A 22,709-nucleotide genomic window follows, 5' to 3' on the forward strand; every position below is an offset into this window, starting at 1 on the left:
CCAAAGGCATCCTCCTTTGAAAACATTCCATTCTACATTCTTGATCCATCTCTCCAGTTTATGTCTGTGTTCGGTTTTTCCACTTTTAACTCAGGTGTGATTAACAATTATGAAATTCTCCCTGTTGCATGTCTCCTCTATAGCTATTTTAGTAAGTTATATCTGATTCTAATAGATTCTGTTAGATAATCCTTATAGTTTCTATCCTTTCTACAGTTTCCAGGTTTTAATTATAGGCTGGTGGAAAATTTAGCCACACACCTTCTTTATTCTTAGATAAAATGACCTTAGAGAAAGCAACGGTTTTCCCAAACAGGTCAGTAGTAATTATCCATAGATGAAAGGTTTATGTAACTATAAATTATTCAAGATAGGGAGCAAAGGATTAGAAAACTAGTGAAATCATAACACTTGAGTTAATATTGGTTTGTCTCAGAAACATATTTTAATATGTAGTATATTTTACACTAGTTTCTCAGACTTTAGCATAACATAGAATAGCCTTGGAATCTTGTTAAAATATAGATTCTGGAACAGAGAGAGATTACAGGAAGCTAAGGCTCTTGCTTTCTTATAGCCAACGGCTCAATCCCATACACTACAAATGGCCCCCTTAGCTTTGCCAGGAAAAACTCCTGAGCACAGAGGCAGGAATAAATCACCAAAATCAAAATAAGAATCAAACTGAATAAATAAAACACAAATCCTGACTTAGGACTGAGAATTCAAATATCTCCAAAATGTTCCTAAGCATAGGGAATACTTCTCACTCTTAAGCTTTAGGAACTAAAAATTTTAAATAAACTATTACATTTCACTGACTTTAACCTATTGATTTTTTTTTAAGAATTATCTTTTCCTTAGGCTCATTTGACTAACCTGTACTGGATTTTATCGTTTCCTTCCCAATTGACTGGCCCAACAGATCATATTGATTGAGGCGAGAGCCATCAGGAGCCACTTGTACTGAATCTGATGCATTGTAAGTCCAAATGTAGGTGACCTCTGAAGTTGTATATGCATCTGTAGAAAATCAGAATAAAAGAAAATTAAGAACCCTCAATAAAGTGGAACATTAAGATTATGTACCTCATAAGACCAATGTACTATAAAAATTGTATTTTTAGATCACAATTTTAAGGTAAACAGTGATGTTGACATTAATGGCTTCAATACAGTTAATGTCAAATAAACAAGGAGAAACAATTATGACCATGAGAATATTTTCCTTGCGACCACTTTCAGAAGTCAAACATTTTTTTTTTTAAAGACTGCAAAACTCTCCAAGTTTTGAGGCGGCAAAAAAGTATCTACCATAGATTAAGATCTTGTGTTAAATAGACTATGAATATCCAAGGTTCATTTAATCAGCATTTTTAGAAATAGCAATCAGTCAAGAAATAATAATCGCAATCCAAAATGATGTGGATTTCTGGACACAAAAGTAGCTTAATTAAGAATTAAATGAAAATTTTCATGATACAATGAAAGACAATAAATTGATTACTGAAGAACATGTTAAATAAATGAGAATTCTATGGTTTTATCAAGGTTCATGTAAGACATGCTTAATTTAAAATTAATGTATCAAAACTCCCTGGATTTATCTTTAATAGCACTCCAGCCAAGTAATGGATTGTGAGGAAGACACAAAACTCAAAACACTGGAGGTGAAACTTCCTGGCTTACTTGGCCAGTGATGACAAATTTACATAAGAAAAGTGACTATTGCTGGTAGACACCGCCTATGTTGTCATAGCCATTTTCTTTTTTTTATTGATTTATTTTTATATGAATAATTAACATTGACTTTATTACCTAGAAAAATTTACAATCAATACAATTCCTATCAAAATCATAATAATCATCTATATAGAAATTAAACCCCAAAATTGTAACATTTATTTAGAATTTCAAAAGGGACTATATAACCAAAACAATTTTTTTAGCACAAGTTTTCTATGCTTTAATGTTTAGACATTTACTTTCCCAATTCCAGTGAGACAACCAAGGCAGAACCTATACCTTATAGATCACAAAGCTCAAATAAATAAGTGTCAAATTTAAGAATTCAACAAGATCAGCTGTATCAGCTATATATGCTAATATATGGAGTCAAATTTGGTTCACTGAAAAAGCTTTTATTTATTTATTTATTTTTTTGTTTTTTGGGGTCACACCCGGCGATGTATAGGGGTTATTCCTGGCTCTGCACTCAGCAATTACTCCTGTCACAGCCATTTTCTCTCTGCCCACCACCCCCTTTCATTTGTAACTTGAATGCTGAATGTCCTATAGGAAACAGACATCTCAGTGTAGTCAAAGACCTTCCAATGTTGAATAGATTCTTACTAGACAACTGATCTTTTGAAAAATAGATCTGTCTATTTTTCTGTCTACTTCTGCCCCCCAGAAATCTTAAAAATATTATTTTATCCTGATCCTTGAGCAGAACTAAGAACCACAGTGACATTCTTAATGGAAGAAAAGGTCAGCTGTCATTGGCTGCATCTCTGCCCTTAACTCTATAGGACATTCTCCTGCCTTGTTCAAGATTTCTGCTGAAAATTGTGTCGGATTGTATTGGTAGTTATCTTCCAAGCTCTAAGATCACAGATAAACTTGAGAATTAGTAAAAATAAAGTGCACATATAAAATTTTGTGTGTAATTTGCTACAGGGTCTTTTAATGCTTTACTCATTTTGCTAAAACCAATACCCAGGTAAATATTAGTGGAATATATACTTTTCATATGTGTTCACATATATCCACAAATAATTACACTGTGCGAAACATTTCTGCATATATTTTGTTAACAGAAACATGCTAATACATGTTTCTGTTAACAAAATATAAAGTTAACAAAAAATATAAAATATATTATAAAGTCATAATATAAATGAATTAAAGTTGGTCTTAAGGTCAAAATATTCAGTTACTTAATATCAATTAAACACTGATGATTAGGATAATATTAAGTAACACAACTGATGTGGCCAGCTAAGAATTCATCTGTAAATTATCATATGGCCTCCTTCATGAAAACATATCATGACCCTCTCTTGAAAAATATTTTAAATGATGCAAAATTTAGTGAGTTAAAAAGGCATATAACAGATGACACTTTATATCCTAGGGTTTCAAAATACTTTCTCACTTGTGAATAAACTGCCAAGTAATTACAATGACACTTTTGAAAATTACTTTTAAACAAAAATGAAAAGGAAATAAACTTTCATATGTAAAAGTTTTAAAATTAATTAGTAAGACACTGCTAATTTACTATTATGGAAGATGGGAACTGGATTCAGTTAAAATATGTTACAGGAAAATGCTTCAAAATTTGCTGTTGCTCACACTTTTTAAGTTTTGAGGTAACTATACAGGTGTCCATTCTTTTGTTTCAAGACCTGCTGTGGCAAGGATAAAGAATATACAAATTTTATATATTCTTTATATATATTATATATATTCTTTATATATGTATATCAACATGTCAGAAATAGTAACAAAGAAAATTAAATAAAATCAACTAAAGATATAATGGTAAACAAAAAAATTATGTGTAGCTCTTAACACTTCTAGATATTGGCAAGCTAATATTTTCAAGCACACAATATTGTAGTACACTGTGAATATTTAAGTACATTGTATATAGACTACAAGGTAGTTAAATTTGCTTAAAATATTTAAGTAATTTTCTTTTCAATGGTACACCATGTCATTTATATTTGGCATCCTAATGGCATTAACTTGTCCACTGGAAAATGCTTTTTCTTCTTACATCATAACTGCATCTTGAATAAACCACTTCTTCAGTATCAAGGCTTTTCAATTTTCTTTTTAATGCCACTTATGCAATGCAAATGAGGTTTTCTCTGCTGCATCTGCTGTGATTTTTTTTCAGCATTATGTTTATGTTGTATAACATGATTGACTATCTTAAATAATTTTAGAAGAAACGCCAGTATTAAAGTGATGGTTTCCATGACAATAAAAGAATGCTTTGTAGTTAAACAAAGAAAAGCTTCTCAAAGAAAGTTGAGAGCTGACACCTTTTGTAAGAATGAACAGAACACCCAAGATAATCTCCTCATTTCACAAAATGATATGGTCCTAATAATTATTAGTGGATTTGCTTTCATACTAGCCACCATGCCTCTCTTTTCCTTCATATGATAGTCTAGTACTAAGAAAGCATACTCTTTAGTCATATTTATTTTTATTCTGGTGAGAGAACTATTTTTCTGTTTAAGAAACAAAAAAGCAGAAAGCTGACCAGATAGGATAGGCAAGGTATTACAGAGTCATGCTTCTGGAAAGGGCAAGGAATCAAACCACTTGGATAAGAGGGAAGCTGCTTAGTTGTGTTCGTAAATTTATCCAGAACTGTTCTGAATGCCTTGTGAGCCCAGGGGGATAATTTGGCCTTATATCTTTTCAGTTATTTTAGATGAGTGAATGCTTTTGCTTGCTATATAAGCTATAACTACAGTGATGTAAAGAAGGACCAAACTGCAGAGAAAATTTTCTGAAATGCTTCCTGTATAAAGGTGCCTACAACTAGCAATTCAGGTATGATTATCACTTATTTCAAATTTATATGAGGATATAAAAATTTCCCTTTCATTAGTTAGAAAATAGGAAGTTAATCTATACCTATCCATATTTCATGTCTGCCCCTTATAAGAGGATGTTTGCAGCTTGAATCAAAAACAGAATCATTCCTTTAAAATTTATTCTTTTTTAACAATATTGGAACATTTATTTTACATTTTTTACTATATAAGCGCTTGCAAAAGAAAGTAGGTAGCACTTGAAATAGACATAATCCTTACCATCAGAGATATAATATCTTCTTTATGTTTATATTCATATTATATAGTATATAATCAACATATCCACAATATTAACATAAACACTAATATAAAATATAAATTATATACTATGTAACATATACATAAATTAAATACTACAAATAGTCAAGCAAATCATAATTTAAGAACATGATTATAGTATAATATCATTAAAAATAAAATAGGGCTATACAATTATTTCCATGTGGCAAATCAGCACATATATTGCTTGTGGATCTTATGAGGTAAATGTAAGCATTTCATATTATAAGAAATAGTAAAGTTAAGAAGTCTGCTGCCTAACCCTGATATTACTAACCGAAACATGTGACTTCATTCTCATACTTACAGCTTCCAAATTTCAGAGGACATGAATGCGCATCCATTGGAAAATCCTCCAAGTGCATTGGACATTCAGCTTGAACTGTAAGCCTAAAAGTCAAAATTCCACTCTTTGTTTAAGCAAATTAGAAAGTCAAGATAAGTCACTCCTTACAGTTGCTAATAAAATCAACATAGATGAGGTCGGACATATGCAGCTGCATTGTTTTAGGGTAATTCACATGGATTCATGCTTTAAAATATTTTTTTAAATTTTTTAAGTATTTTTTAGATATTCTCTGGAAGACATTGGCACATACAAAATATGAAGTCAAGTAATTATAGTTACTTATAGGTATACTTAATTGTTTATTTTGTAGTTTCTTTAAAGAAAAATATGAATTTTAAAAGTGTTTTTAAGATTGTATAGAAAAATTGTTATTGAGAATTTAAAAATGGCTCATAGTGCCTTCTTCAAAATTATCTAAATTGCTAGTGAACCTGAAATATGTATATACATACATATTTGTAGTTATAAATGTAAGAATAAATAAATACAAATAGAGATGTATATCCTAGCAATATCTTTCTAAAATTAGACGGAAAATTATGAAAAAAGTTATGAATCCTAAGTATCTTTTTCGGTATCCACATGATCACAGAGGAATAATCAGGGAAAACTCACATAATTATTGATCATTTCATGTCACACAAAAAGTGATAAAATGGGTACTAAAGAAAAGCATTTTTTAAAATCTTGTGATGAACAAAACAAATGTGGACAATAATCTTTATTACATCAAAAAGAGGATTTAGGTAGAAACCAATGTCTTTTCCCTGAACGACACTGACTCAGTCCACAGAACTGCCAGAGGGTAAAATCAACAGGGTCACTACACCTGTATAGTTAGATTTAAAGTACAAAAGAGCTAACACTTCCACCTTTGGCAAAGATCATCTAATAATGATCTTTTATTTTTTTTGAAAGATCAGACTGTTGGTATTGCCCCTTCTTGAATAACTTTCACAACAGAAATTCACCAGTTAATATATATTGAGAAATAATGATACAACAGAGCTGATATGCCTAGTCTCACTCTTAAATCAATGATTTAAGTCTTTCCTGTGCCTCATTTAGACTTGTGAATATTTCCTTTAGTTATATAAAGTAAGGATAACTCATTTTAAAGTATACTTATGGGGATGATTAAAATGGAATTCTGTTATAGTTGCAATAGTATATTTTTAAACGTTTAATGATGTATTACATGTAATTCATGATAAAAATCATCAAAAAGTTAAATTAAAGTTTGCTTATTTTTTTATTTGACTTCTGATATTAAAAACAAAATTGCATAATAGTATAAAGAAAATTTTAAAAGAAAAATTGAAATCATGATGCTAAAACTACTCCTTTAAATATTTACTGTGAAAAAAAAATTTTAAAAAATTTACTGTGAAAATTAAGATAACAAAACTAATAAAACTTATTTAGTCTTTATTTCTTTAATATTCAAGCATTTACACAGTACCTTATTTGGTACTTTAACAATATGGAAAGACCTTACATGACAGTTAGGATCACCCATTTTGATCCATAGATTTCTTAGCATTTAAATGCATATAACAAACCAAAAAACATACCTCATTGTGTACAGCAGAGTTCCATCATCCTGAATTCTAAGAAGCTTATTTGGCATTGTCATATTATGAGCTACTGATTTTTTCCCATTATGAAAGAACGTATCAGGAGTCCAGATTTTGCTTGCCATTAAGTTATTAAGTCGAAGGATGTTCATTGGGCCTTTAAATTTCAACCGCTCATCTTTCCATTTTTGCCGAAAGAAAACATCTATTGTATATTCCTGAAATACAAAATAGAATTCCGTCATATACAATAAATGGTTTTAGTTACAAGGACACTATAACATATCATAAAGTACAACCAAGAGTCCTATATTAAGATAAGTAGATTTTGGGTCATAAAGATAATGTCTTAGCAAGAAACATTTCTACGTATAATGAGACTAAGTATGAATGTTAATACCATGAGCTACATACAGTTAGAAAAATTAAAGACAACTTCACTTTACTTATACTTTAATAATTGAGCAAATCAAAGCCATTTTTATTGCATCAAATGGTGTAGAACCAAGAGAAGAGGCATGGTTGGGCCAGGATCTGGGTGGGCTCTTACACAGTTTACCTCAATAAAGAAGGGGGATAAAGCAGTTTATCTCAATAAAGAAGTCAGACTTCACAGTGGCAGAAATTATAGAGCAAGAGAACAATTAAAAGACAAGGAAAGCAAAAAATAAGTAAAAATTAAATACTATCAAATGCACTTTTACCTCGTGATTATCTCCTGTTTCCATTGTAACTATAGAGTAGCCTATTACTTTTATAATCTTAGAGACTGAACACAGTGGCCACTCAACACCTTTATTGCAAACCACAACACCTAATTAGAGAGAGAGAACAGAAGGGAATACCTTGCAACAATGGCAGGGTGGGGTGGGGGGAGATGGGATTGGGGAGGGTAGGAGGGATGCTGGGTTTACTGGTGGTAGAGAATGGGCACTGGTGAAGGGATGGGTTCTCGAACTTTGTATGAGGGAAACATGAGCACAAAAATAAAAAATAAATAAATTAAAATTTAAAAAAATTAAAAATGCCATATTGTCAATAATAATGTATAAAAGAGGATATTAATAGTTTTCCCCAATAAGTTGGTTGTAAAATATCTGAGTTTATCAGTTTATTGCAATGCTTACTATAGGGATCTTTTACAAATAAACTCTCAAGTTAATATGTACTTTGTTTTTTTAATTTTAAAATCTTTTAAAACACTTTGTTTCAAAATTTTGTTTTTTAAAGCTCAGTCAGTTACAGTTATTCATACTTTGACATACGATGATCCAGCATTGATCTGACCATCAGTCTTAACTTCCCTCTACCAGAGTTCCCAGACTCTTAAGCCCACCCACACTTAGCTCCAACCTGCCATCTTGACAAGCAACTTTTAAGTTTGCTTATCAAAGTTAGGGTCTCATGATTTCAGTATTGTTGACCCCGTGGTGGGATATTAAGCTCTATCATTCTTTAACATTACTGATATACTTGAAGCCCCTTGACCCTGACCTCATGGCTTCTTATCTATCTTTTCTCCCCTTACCCTTCACTCTATTTCTTTATTTCTCCTCCCTCTACTCCGGAGCCAAGGGTGATCAAGGCATCCCTCCCTTTAAATCATTACATTCCCTCATTCATATACATATACATATATATATACATATACATATACATGATATGTGTTTGTCATTCTGCCTTACTTCATTTAACAATTCAACATATCTTCTAGTTCCATCCATGCTACACCAAATGCACTGTCAAATATTCATCTGTTTCTCTCTACCTCTTTTTTGTCTCTCTCCCTCTCTCTCTCTCTCTCTCTCTCTCTCTCTCCTGTCTGTCTGTCTGTCAATTGTGATTGATGTTAAGAAGATGTTGAATATTAGAATATTACCTTTTTGTGTGTTTGCTCAGTCACACATATAGTAAATAAAACATTCAACTACCCTACTGGGATTGGAATAAAAAATGCAAGCATTGTTCTTTGAGAACAAAGCTATAAACATTACAAATTTCAAAATAAGAATTTCTCAGCAATTGGAAATTTCACTGAATAAACTGTGTTTAAAGGACAGATCGCAAAGATAGTACATATGTGAAAAATAAAAATCATTGCACAAATATTGATCAAGAAAATATTCCTCAAAACTGGAATGAATATAGATTATTAGCCACTGGCAAAAAGCCTCATCTGAGAAGATTTTGTGCAAGTGCATGTTCATTCCCTCATAACCAGGTTGACTATGAGTACATACTATTTAGATTTGCTCCCAGAAAACAATGTATTTTACAGCTTTTTATAAAACTTCAAATTAAATTTTCCCATATCTCTAACACTCTGGCATAGTGTCCAGTTTAGAGCTTATTGATCTAAGGACTCCGTAAATCTCTACCATATATAAGGTACATAATGTTTGTAAACAGTGATTTTCAGGAACATAATTTGCTTTAGTGTCCCAGATGTGTCCTGCTGACAGATCTATGGAACCTGATCTACATTCAGGTCCTTCTCAGCCCACCCTGCCCCCAACAAAAACATTTTTAGGCTTCAGGCAATTTTATCAATAAAGTAAGTTTCCTACCTATCCAGGTCAAGAACTCTACCTATAACACACTTTCAATCCCTGGAACACCTGGGAAATGTGCACTGTCAGCTCTCTGTACCTTCCTACAACGCTTCTTTCATTACTAAAATTACATAATACAATTATAAACACATCCTCTGCCTATCAATCAAGTTGTATTTCTTCATAAAATGCCCCAGGATGGTACCTGGGTATCATTTTATTTGTTCAGACATATGAGAATATAAGGAATGTTTCAAATACCTCCTGATAAACACCAGCAGAAATATCATAAATACTACTAATATTTTTTCTCTTCTTTATATCCTCAAACTTTCCTAAGGAAGTAATTCTCTTGAACTGCATGTTTGTAATTCCCACCCAAGTGCTTATATTTTTACTACACACATAGGCATTCTGCATAGCATTTTTAGCATTTATATAAATGGTACTAAGTCATTGTTAGTATAAACTTTTTAATTACACCGTGATTTATTCATGGCAATGTACCTAGTAGCATTGTAGCACTGTCGTCCTGTTGTTCACAGATTTGCTCGAGCGGGCACCAGTAATGTCTCCATTATGAGACTTGTTTTAATTTTCATTTTGTACAGCATATCATTGCAAGTATATTTCACAATTTTTTTTCTTGATAATTTAATACTTTTATATTTATGATTATTTTATTATAAACATTTATTCATATATAGTGCTTAGTTTAAAAGTGTCAAAATTTAGTCTAGCTAATACTCAAGGACAGTAGAAACAAGAGCCAGGAGGAATGGTCCAGGATTGTAAGCTTGCCACAAGTGGGGATGGGGAGAGGGCAGCTAGGATAAAGGGAGCAACTATGACAATGATGTTTGGGAATGATCACTCTGAACAAGAACTGAGTGCTGAAAGTAGGTAAAGAGACAACCATGATAACCTTTCAGCACCTATACAGTAAACTATAATGCCAGAGAAAGAGAGAGAGAGAAGTATCTCTCATACAGGCAGGTGTGTGGGGTGAGAGAATGTGGGAACATGGGGGGGGTACTCTGGTGAGGGACGGGTGATGAAACATTGTATGACTGAAACCCAATCATAAACAACTTTGTAACTGTATATCTCATGGTGACTCAATTTTTTAAAAAAAGTTAGTCTAGATAAGAGATTAACAAACTTTATCCAGGGTTATATAATAAGCATTTTAAGTGTTGCTGGACAAGTGTCACAACTTTTGTATTATTGTGTGAAAGATTCCAAAGACAATACACAAATGAGTGGCTATGTTCCAATAAAACTCTACTCTCTAGAATAGGCCGGTGACAGATTAAATATTTAAGAAATGATTAGTATGTAGACTTATAGAGAATTTATTAATTTCAATAAGAAATGTAAATACATTTAGTTTATTTAGTATCTCTTAACATTTCTAGAATAAGTTAACAAGTGGAATTAATGGACCTTATTATGAAATGTACATCTTCAAAATAACCAGATGCTGCTAAATTAAGATCTTAAATTTCATCTGTAGGGTATGAACTTTCTTTGCCTAATTAGTATAAGAAAAATAGCTAATTTTATTCATTATTATTGGTTTTAAAGGTTTATAATTCTGCTGTTTAGATTTCTCAACTGAGTGCAAATTAATTCTTGTGCATATAAAATACTCTAGTTTTCTGTAAATTGTTAGTTTACTCAGTTTTCTGATTAAACTATATGAATTATTTATGTCCTACATACTAAAAATTTCTTACTTATTTCAATAAAAACAAAAAATACACTTTAAATACTATTTAACACATTCTTGTGTATTTTTCTAGTTTTAAGTTAATGTTTGAATTTTATCATTTAGGCTCTGGAATTTCTGTGAATCATGAGATAAAGATCTAAGTTGTTTTCTGAATAAGAAAGCAAGTCTCTAGTGCCACAAATGGAATAGTTCATTGTTTCCCACAGGTATGCAATAAAATTTCTCTGATGTATAGCTCTGTTTCTGAAATTTCTGTTATTTACTATTGTTTGTCTATTCTTAAGTCCATTCCAAATCCATATGGCTAGTAAAGTTACAAATTAATTGTAATCGATAGCATTTTCATTATTGTTCAGCAAAAGATAATTTTATAATTTTATTTAGTTTTTATTTTTGTAAAAAATATTCTGTTATTGGTTCTATTATTGATTTTATTGGTCTCTTTATATTTTGCCATTAATATTTAATTTTCAACACCTAAAATAAATTATGTTCTGAAAATACCATTTTTTGCAATTTGTTGAAAATAAAATTTAAGGGTTTTTTAAAATCCAGCCATCTTCATTTCAAACTTACTTCAATTCTGTTCATTGTGATTACCAATATAATGGATATTTTCTTCTAGTATACTATAAAATTTAAAATGAAATTTTTAAAAAATTCTACACTTTTATTACAATCAGATGATGAAAAGTAAAGGACTCTGGAACATTGAAAAAGATGAGTCATAAAATAACACAAGAGTAGAGGGAGAGAAAAATATCAGCCAAAGAGAAAAGAAAATTTAGAGATTAACAGTGACAAATAGTGCCGAAAGATAGTAAGTTTGAAACTGGAAATTGTAGAATCCAGACACAAACTGAGGAGTTACTAGAGAGTAGAAGTGAAAGTGCTCCAATTCTGAAACTGTAAGGGCCAACCAGTAAAGGGAACCACGGTTTGATCTTTCAAATTAAGAGCATATATGATATTGATTAACTCCTACTATGTTAAAAATACCCAAAATATAGTAGTTTAAAAGAGTTACCATTTATAAGCTAGGAAATCATGATAATTGGGGCCATTAATGGCTGAACTTCCCTCTCGGCTGAGTCAATCTCAAATGGGCTTGGCTATAAATCTGTGTCAGCTAGAAATTGGCTGACCTTAGCCACTATCATGTAGGACCAGTAAAGTAAGTCAGCTCCATCCAAATGTCTCCATCCCCCTCCAAAAACCAGTAGGCTACTCAAGACTTGTCTTTGCTAACATCGTCTTAACCAAAGAAAGTCATATAGTTGAGTTTAACAATAAGTAATATAGCAGATTGGCAAAATTTATGTGTATTATTTTAAAACTTAGTATAATAATCAGTAGTAGCAAGTAATCAATTTCAATACTTGAATATGCATATATTTTAACTACAATACCCATTAAGACAGGTTTAAAATATATGAATTTATATTCAACTTTTTGATTGCTTATGTTACAAATTGCTTAAGGAAATCATTTATTAAAAACAAAGAGCTTTTAGGGGCTGGAGTGATAGCATAGCGGGTAGGGCGTTTGCCTTGCACGCGGCCGAGCGGGGTTCGATTCCCAGCATCCCATATGGTCCCATGAGCACCGCCAGGAGTAATTCCTGAGTGCAGAGCCAGAAATTACCCCTGTGCATCACTGGGTGTGACCCCAAAAGCAAAGAATAAATACATAAATAAAAATAAAAACAAAGAGCTTTTATATATATTGTTAAAATATTTTCATGAATAGGAATCTGAAGAGGGAATAAAAAGAAAATGATTTCACGACTCAATGTGATAACCATTTTCCAAAATATATGCTTTAATCATCTACTTTTCATTTCTACTATAGCTCTTATCTTGAAATATTTTAGCGTATTAGTATAAAACATATACATATATAAATGCATAAATAGGTTTGATCGCTGGCACTGCAAATATTCTCCTGTGCATTACCCAGGAGTTATCCTGGAGCACAGAGACAAGAGTAATCCCTGAGCACAGCAGGGTGTACCACACCCCCCAAAAAAAAATTCTTGTGAGGTTCCTTATGATATTTTTCAATGTTTTCATGAGTATCACTGTCACTGTCACTGTCATCCTGTAGCTCATCAATTTGCTCAAGTGGGAACTAGTAACGCTTCCATTGGGAGACTTGTTGCTACTGTTCTTGTCATATTGAATACGCCATGGGTAGCTTGCCAGGCTCTGCCATGCAGGCAAGATACTCTCGGTTGCTTGCTGGGCTCCCCGTGAGAAGTGGAGGAATCGAACCCGGGTCGGCCCTGTGCAAGGCAAACGCCCTATCCGCTGTGCTATCGCTCTAGCCCTTCATGAGTATAAACTAATATAATAATAATAACTTGATCTACTAAGAAAATTGCCAGAGAATTACAAAACAATGTATTTTAATGTCTTTAGACAAACATGAATCTTATGAACTGAACTTCTCAGAGAATACGAGAATATGTAGTAAGCAAAAGTAATGAGTAAATGCACAAGGACAAAACAGTAATCTAGTGTGGCCTAGGTACAGAGTATGCAAAACTGAATGACAACAAAAGGTTAAATTATCTATACTGTTAAATATTTTAAAAATTCCTTACAGAAAATTTCATCCAAGTAATTCTTTTAACAGATAAAGTTAAAGATTTATGCAGTGAATTTCCTGTTTTGAAGACTGTTAGGGAATGAGCCAAAGAAGCAGCAGTTTCTAATTTAATGTTTTAATACCCCTAAGTACAATTTCTATGATTTATACTGAAAACAAGAATAACACTTTCTATTGCACTGTTTATTGTATTAGCATGATTTCAAGCACATACTAATTTAGGGAAGATAGCTTTTTTTTTTAATGCCTGGATCATTAATTCTAAACCTGTGCTTGTGGCCAATTTTCAAAGAATTATATCTACTCACTAAAACATAAGCAATTTGCAGGGCCCCTTTTGGAGTAATTTATATTTTACTTTGATTTATGGGGTGAATTTTAAAGTAATAAAATGTTTCATTATATCCTCTGTGCATATAAAATCTAGAATCCTACAAGTAAGTTTCAGCAAGTTTGTTATGTTACCAAAAAAATCTAGTATGTGTAGCAGATACGTAACAATAAAAGAAACAGCACCCTTGACTATACAAGAATGATTTAGATCAAGCTTTATGGGTGGGACTCAGAGGGGTATGAATAATAATTTTCACTCAGTGTTGGCACTACAAAAGAGAGAGAGGGGGAGAGAGGAGAAAGAGATCAAGAGAGAGAAAGAGAGAGAGACAGAGAGAGAAAGGTGACAGGATTGCCAAAAAATTCAATTAGTATTGATCATCACTAAACCCCATTATGCAAAGAAAACAAAGAAATAAAATAGCATAATAACACTGTGACTATTCTGACCATTGCAAAGGATCTCTGGACTTTGGAACTAGGATATGAGCAATTTCACAAAGTTATAGAACAAGAAATAGATTTAATTCTTATAGATTATTAAAATATATATAATTTAAGTATTCAATATAGGGTCAGAGAGACAGCACAGGAGGTAGGAGTTTTTGCCTTGCATGCAGCCAACCCAGGTTTGATACTAGGTACCACAAATGATCCCCAAGTACTGCCAGAAGTGATCTCTGAGACGGGACCAGGACTAAGTTCTGAGCACTGACAAGTGAGAGTCAAATCCCTCTCCTGGAAAAAGAAAGTGTGCAATGTGATTGATAGTTCTATGTAAAAATAATTCACTAATACAATGGATAAAATTCATTGAAATCCATAGCCATCTTATTGAATATGCAGGACTATCTCCACTTCGCACATTAGAAAGCCATATTTTTGTAAAGAAAATTGAGTGAAACAATTGAATTATGCTTTTTTTTTTTGGAGGGGTTGTTAAGTACAAACCCACCAACATTCTAAGAGGTGGCACATCAAAGTAAAACTTTCTTTCTTTCTTTCCTTCTTTCTTTCTTTCTTTCTTTCTTTCTTTCTTTCTTTCTTTCTTTCTTTCTTTCTTTCTTTCTTTCTTTCTTTCTTTCTCTCTTTCTTTCTTTCTTTCTTTCTTTCTTCCTTTCTTTCTCTCTTTCTTTTTTGAGAGAAAATTCAGTTGTAGATAAGATTGGAGTGTCAAGGTTTCCCTTTCACATTAAAAAACAAGCTCATTCTAACAGAGTGGGAGACTAACACCCAAGAACTGTAGAAATAAGTACCAGGAGGTTGACTCCATGGCTTCGAGGCTGGCCTCACGTTCCGGGGAAAGGTCAACTCAGAGAAGCGATCACCAACTACATTGTAGTCGAAGGCCATGTGGGGGAAGGGAGTTGCGGGCTGAATGAGGGCTAGAGACTGAGCACAGCGGCCACTGAACACCTTTATTGCAAACCACAACAGCTAATTAGAGAGAGAGAACAGAAGGGAATGCCTTGCCACAGTGGCAGGGTGGGGTGGGGGGGAGATGGGATTGGGGAGGGTGGGAGGGACGCTGGGTTTACGGGTGGTGGAGAATGGGCACTGGTGAAGGGATGGGTTCCCGAACTTTGTATGAGGGAAGTATAAACACAAAAGTGTATAAATCTGTAACTGTACCCTCACGGTGATTCTCTAATTAAAAATAAATAAAATTAAAAAAAAAAAAAAAAAACAAGCTCATTCTGTGGGTTCTTTCTGAATGAACTTGTTTTTAACCCAAATGGAAAAGCTTGTAACTATCTCATGATGATTCAATTAAATAAATAAATAAATAAATAAATAAAAAAACAAGCTCAAATATATTTCAGAGGCTACAATAGCAATAAAAATTGATTTTAATAAAATACGTGCAGAAGCATGGATTTGGGTTCTGAAATAGCTAAAGGATGACATTTAAACACTTCCACCCAGTCTTCAAAACCCTTTCTGATCTCTCTTCTCTTACCTTTCTAGCCTCACAGTCACCGCCACAGGGACACACACTCTGCTGTCAGTAATACAGATACTGCATTATCTCCTGCATGCTTCATACTACAGCCAACTAGACAAACTCACTGATGTCCGCTGCAGTTGTATTTCCTTTATACCTCTCTCTTGCAGCCTACATTTGACCAACATCAACTGCATACTGAAAAAGGAGAAAAAACACCATTTTCTTTAATGCTAAACCTACTGTCATTTTACACGCTGTCTGGGATGGAAGAAATAAACAATAATGAGTCCATGAAAGAAGATGGTTTTCATTATTAATTTAATACAGAATCAATTCTCTGGGCACTAGTGCTTTAATTATATATTAAAATATATATATTTATATAATTAAAATTATATATATTTTAATAATCTATAAGAATTTAATCTCTATCAAAAGGAAGTATACGGAGTAAAGTGAGGCATGACTAAAGGCGAATGACAGAAGAGTTCTCAGATGTCTTAAGGCAAACAGTCAGGCCTTCTCTAATTCCTAAATTCACCAGTTTGAGGTGTGTGTTTGTACAGGTCTGTCTAACTATACCTTACTAATGACAGTAAGCCTTCATTTGCATACTATTTATATTTTAAGGAATATCAACAAACACCCCCCAAAAGTCATACAATAATGAGTCATCCAGGAGTAGAGGTCTATTGTGCTAAACTATTTTAGAGATGTTTTTATGACTACTACTTCACACATCACGATTTTGGAGGAAGCTCATGGAATATAAACTCCTCATAATCTGGCATTATATTCTGTTCTAACCTCATTTTCACCCAAGTCTCAGAGAATGTTCTACAATCCAGTCGTGCTGAAACTCAACTAAACTCAATAGACTCCTTCTTCAGTTTGTGCTGGGACATCACCCCCCTACACAACTGCTAAATTCTTTTTCACTCTTTCTTTTCCCCAAAACAGCAGACACAGATAGACTATTCACATCCCTTTGATACCATATTAATCTATAAATACATCAGTGAAAAAAACAAAAACCTTCAAACTAGAGGAGCTTCCAGGACAACAAGATAGTAGAGTGGGCAAGAAGCTTTCTTGGCATGTGGCCAACCCAATCAGGCACCACATCTAGTCTCCTGAGTACCACCAGAAATGATTACTGAGCATTGAGGCAGTAGTAAGTCCTGAGCACAACTGGGTATGGTCTAAAAAATAAACAAAAAAGGAATTTTCTTAGCTGTTCCCCCACAATACTGTGAACAACTGTGGAATAGGCAGTGGTTATACTTAGGAATTTTAGCTTCAACAGTGCAAGAAACACAGAGTAGATACTTAGTAAATATGTTCAAATGAACAAACACAACTCATGTCTTCTAGTATCTCAGACTGCAGTACGAAAGAAAGGCAAGTGAAAAAAAATTTTAATCCAGTACACAATGTCATAGAAATGTGTGAGCACCATATGGTGGAACACTGTCTCTATGTGGAGTACCCTAGGAAGATATCAAAGAAGATGCAATTTGAGTTTGGTCTTAAATAATGAAAGATGTCCAGTTGGCAAAGAAGGAAAGAAGGAAAACAAGAACAGGAAAAAAAAAACATTTGCAAGGCCAGAGAGCTGTAAAAGATAATGGCATATTTAAGAAGAGTGAGAAGCTCATGTAATCTTTAAAAATAAAAGTCTTGCTGATTGATATAATGACTTACAGCTACTGCCCTCTCTCTCGCCTCCTCTCCTCATCCGCACTGCTTAAAAATATTGTCACCACTCTTCTTCCATTTCCTCACCTCCCACAACTCTCAGCCCACTACAATCTGGCTACTTCTACCAGGATCAGCAAATATCTCCTTGTTCTTTATCTAATGACACATTTAAATCCTTTTCTTGGTTCTACCATAATATGTCACACTGTAGTTCACTCCTGACTTTGCAGGACTCTCCTACAATGACAGAAAAACTACATATATATATATATATATATATATGTAAATATTTAGTTTTTGAGAAGACCCTGGGAAAGTTCTCATCAATGAATCTGCAGCCCACTTAATCTCTTGGCCAACAATCTACCAATAAGAAAATAGGAAAATTTGTTTAAGTGACACTTGTGGATAGATAAGGCCTATTATTTGTTCTTATCATTCGTCATGACATGAAAATCTGTGTGGCTGCCCCTCAAAATAGACTCTATCCTCAAAACCTAGACTAAGATCATACATTTACTTCCATTTTTATTTAATAAATCACTTCATGTTCAGACATCATAGCTGCTTCTTATTTAGACAAAAGAACAGCAAGTGTCAGGAAATGCTTCTCTTCCAAGGAAGTAAGAGAGCAATAACACTAGGTTTATACATTAACTTTCTATAAATTTTCTTCCAAAAACAATTTAATGTGGGAAGTAATTACCTTTGAATGGCCCTCTTTCTGGAACAATTAGTCCATTCATTAGATAAGTTTTACTGTGGACAAAGCTTATGGTATCTTCCCACTACCAGATGAACCACACACCTGCACTGTGTAGAATCTGAACTTGAAAATCTGTGCCTCAAACAGACATCTGATTATTTCTATTTCACACATCAATGAATTAGATAAAAGACAGTGATCTCTGACTCTGACTTTGGTTGTCAAAGATCAAAACACACTATATATTAAGAAGGAAATCCACTTCATTTCACATAGGTCTGTGGTTCTCCATAGGTCTACACAGGACTGCTGAGTTCCTCTGCAGTCTTTTGAAAATATGATGTCGATTTCCCTTTAAGTTACTTCTTTTCAAATGTTTATATATGCTCATGGTTTCATTTACCATCAGATGGCTGCTCAAATACACGATAGCTATAGCTAAATACTCAAGGATTTAGCTATACACTAAATCCTTGAATTCCAAATCAGATTGAAGAAAACTTTTCCATCCTGCACTCTTTATCTGAATAAATGGTAAGACTATATATCCAATTCCTTTCTTTGTTTGTTTGTTTTTTGGAGTCACGCCCACACCCGCCGATGCTCAGGGGTTACTCCTGGCTTTGCACTCAGGAAATACTCCTGTCGGTGCTCAGGGGATCATATGGGATGCTGGGAATCAAACCCGGGTCAACCGTGTGCAAGGCAAATGCCCTACCCTCTGTACTATCACTCCAGCCCCTACATCCAACACTTAAGGCCTCACCCTTTACTGTTTCTTCAACCCCTATGCCCAATAAGGCACCAACTTTTATTAAATTTTCCATAGTTATTTTAAACAATTTCAGCATTTAACTTTATTAAACTTTATTCTCACTGTTCAAACTTTATTCCCACTGTCCCATCCTTGTTCACAACTACTTCTTGCCTGAAATACTACATCATTTCAGACTAGTATTTACTTTCTCCATGTTGTAAAACAAATCATTAGATTTGCTATAATCTGACTCTGCTACCTGCACTCTAACTCCAATCTTCCATCCCAATCTTAAAAAGGCTTTTTTGTAGCCCTAAGACTAAAATCAAGTACCTTAACCTACTAAAATGCATACTGTCATGCCCTAGAACTAGCAATTATAGTTCACAGATTGTGGAAGCAGCTATTAAAACTGTCTTAACAAGTACTAGCAGTCATTTCAATGCAAATATCTATGAATCACATTTGAAGAACATTATTAAAATGTCTAGGAGGGAGCTATAATAAAATGCTTCAATGAATAAATGTTCCCCAGGTTTAATTCTTATCTCTCCAAAGTATCAGTAATATCCAGTGACAGACTTCTAGAAGTCATCTTTACTGTCAATCCACAACACTTGCCATGTTTGGAGAAGCTTTCCTTATTTATTGTCACCTATATTTACATTTACATTTACATAAACAACTTTGGTTAATGACTAACAGCTTATCTAATGCTAATATCCACCAATTACCTAAGATTTAATAACTCTCTCAATCTCCCTATGACGTTTACTATTGAACAGTGAATTATACTACTGAATTCTTAGAAGTCTAAGAGATAATGCATTCTGGGTCATGACAAAAAAGTATATTAACCAACATATATAGTTAATAAACAAAAGTCACCACTCACTGAACATTTAGCTTATCACATCTCTGAATGACATCTATATTTATATTGTTCAATTTTGAACCATAATACTTAGTTCTACATTAGAGAACCATTTGAACTGAAATTTTCAGTTTAGGTGTAGGTACAGTAATACTAATCAAGTCTATGAATATGCATACACAGTAAAAATGCTTACAAAAATTAAAAAAAAGAAATCTTTTATACAAAGCAAAGAGAAAAGAATGAAAAAGCACAACAATGGAATGATCTATACATTATTAAAATGCACACGCCTACTACAAACTTTGTCAATTGTCAGCTGTGCTAACATTCCAAAGTTTAATTACTTTCTTACTCATGAATTTTTTAATGTTAAAATAAAAGATTCTTAACTTAATTGCAGACACTGTAATTAGAATCTTTAATTATAATTTAGATCTGCAACTTTCTTTGGACAATTACACTGGTTAATGATTATGAGATAGCAGTTGGTGTTTGTGTGCACTATGTGTGTGTGTGTGTGTGTGTTTGTTCTTTGGGTTTTTAATTCCTTTTGCTATGCTGATTTTAACTCTCAGGCTAATGTCACAACAAATATTCATCACCGACCTGAACAGAACTTAGAGGCTTAAGATCTTGCTATAGAGGATGCATACTGCATAGCAATAAGAGTTCAACAGCTGAGTTATGAAAGTAAATTTAAATTTATCCTTAACCATTTTCCCCACTAACAGTTTGCCTATGTAATACACGACTTAGTCATTTTCATATCTACCTTTATGGATTGGCAATAATGTGTGTTTTTCCTTCCCTTTATAATTTTTTTCATTCTATTAATGATATAACCATCAAACAGGACATTCATGCAATAAAAACATATATAAATGTTCTCTTATTATATGTCTCATTTCCAACAAAAGTAACATTAAGATGGAAAATAACTTTGTTTGATCATCAAGAAAACAACATCACTTTCTTCACAAAGTATATACATGTTTTGAAATGATGCTTAATCATCCCCAATAGATTTATATTTAGTGTATGTTGTCTATCTTTCACATGTCATCAGTTGCACAAATTTTATTTTCCACAGTTTCATTTTTTCCTCTCTGGTGTCTGGACAAAGATCAAAAAACACCTGCTGAGTGATCAATCTCTTGGGTCACAATTATAATCTCCGCTAGATTACACATTTATTTAATCAATACCAATTATAAGTATAAAGTCTTTCAGCTTCAGATACAACCTTTGCTCCTGTTCTTGTAATACAAAAGGACTCTAAACTGGGCTCCTTTGTAGTTCACCTAATATTAAGCATTATTCAACAGAATTCTCCAATATAACAACAAGAGAAGAGGATTTTTCCAGCAAAGTCTCTCCCTATATTTGAGAATTGTTATTGCTGGACATAGCCCCTAGGGACTTGACACATTGAAACTTAAATCTCCAGGTTATTCCTATGTACCCTGTCATGACCTACTACACCTATAGCTTCATGTTCCCTTAGGAGCACCATTGTCCCCTAGGAGATATATCCTGACCGAAAGGATGGGATCTCTTCCCAAATCCTTAGTATTTTTCTGTTTCTAATGCATAACCCCCAGAAATATATGGTGTTTTAAACAATTGCTAATTATGTATCATTTAGAGTTCTTTATCATTTTTACTCCTATTATTTATTATTATTTTTACTCCTATTTTAAATTTCCCTGTTCAAACTTGTGTCATACAACTTTTTCTTTCACTGGATAGTAGTGATAGAGTAAGTTCCCAGTGAGTGGTCTTGTAATCAATGAGATCACCCCGAAGTCAACAATCTTTGTAAAACTGAAGAAATGATGAATAAAAATAGAAATAAATCAGAAAATCTGTTGTGAACAGAATGTCAATAATAATGCACCAAATTTAATCATGTAAGAGCCATCATGTATATGATACCCTGCAACTTTGTTGTAGTGTTGAACAAAATTATGTTCTATTGATTCCACAAATTTCAGGTACCCACTCTGTTTCTCTAACCTTTAAGCACTTTTACTGAAAGATTCTGCTGCACAGAAATGTTATCTTTACAGCCAACCACAAGTGGCTAGCATACATTTTTGTTAAATACCAGTCCTATCATTTTTCACATTTCTGTATACCTAAATTGATTTCTAGAAAGAGAAAAATTAATTTCCAGATTAAAAGATATGAAAATTCAAAAGGGAGATGTTATTTTGAAAAATAGGGTTTGCCCTAATGTTTTAGAACTGTGACTAGATGCAAAGCTAAGAAGAAGAAAACTGGAAAAACTTCAGATTTTAGTCACCTAAGTCAATATAATGATTGTAAGGTCATAGAATTGTCACAAATAGAAGAAAGACTGAGTTTTATTGACAGAACTGGCATTTGTAGTCTGTAAAAAAAATAGTTAGCAATATTTACAGTGGCTGAAACAAGTTAAAAATCTTTAGTTTTTGTGAAAAATTTTCAATTGTTAAACTTGCTTCTCATTATCAGAGAGAAAGATATGAAGGAAATTATATGATGGTGAGACAAACTCTGGACAAAGTCTCCTCTAATTCTCATTCCTGGGACATAAGGAAAATCAATGAGAATTTATTTCAACCAAAATCTAAAAACAAAGTTCTATACTAAGCAGACAAAACGGCATATTCATTACTAAAATG

At 33.0% G+C, this 22,709-nt stretch overlaps 1 protein-coding gene across 2 annotated transcripts in view; it reads right to left on the reverse strand.

Annotated features, from left to right (window-relative positions):
• GABRA2 (gamma-aminobutyric acid type A receptor subunit alpha2) overlaps nt 1–22,709 on the reverse strand; it is a 137,640-nt gene that overhangs the window by 52,205 nt on the left and 62,726 nt on the right. For both annotated transcript variants that reach the window (XM_055137930.1, XM_055137929.1), the window contains exons 5-7: nt 6,822–7,042; nt 5,206–5,288; nt 880–1,023 (exon numbers count right to left, since the gene is read on the reverse strand). In XM_055137930.1, coding sequence (XP_054993905.1) covers nt 880–1,023; nt 5,206–5,288; nt 6,822–7,042 — 448 coding nt within the window. The remainder of the gene's footprint in view (nt 1–879; nt 1,024–5,205; nt 5,289–6,821; nt 7,043–22,709) is intronic.

This window comes from Sorex araneus, chromosome 5 (genome assembly GCF_027595985.1).
Source record: "Sorex araneus isolate mSorAra2 chromosome 5, mSorAra2.pri, whole genome shotgun sequence".
Lineage (NCBI taxonomy): Eukaryota > Metazoa > Chordata > Mammalia > Eulipotyphla > Soricidae > Sorex > Sorex araneus.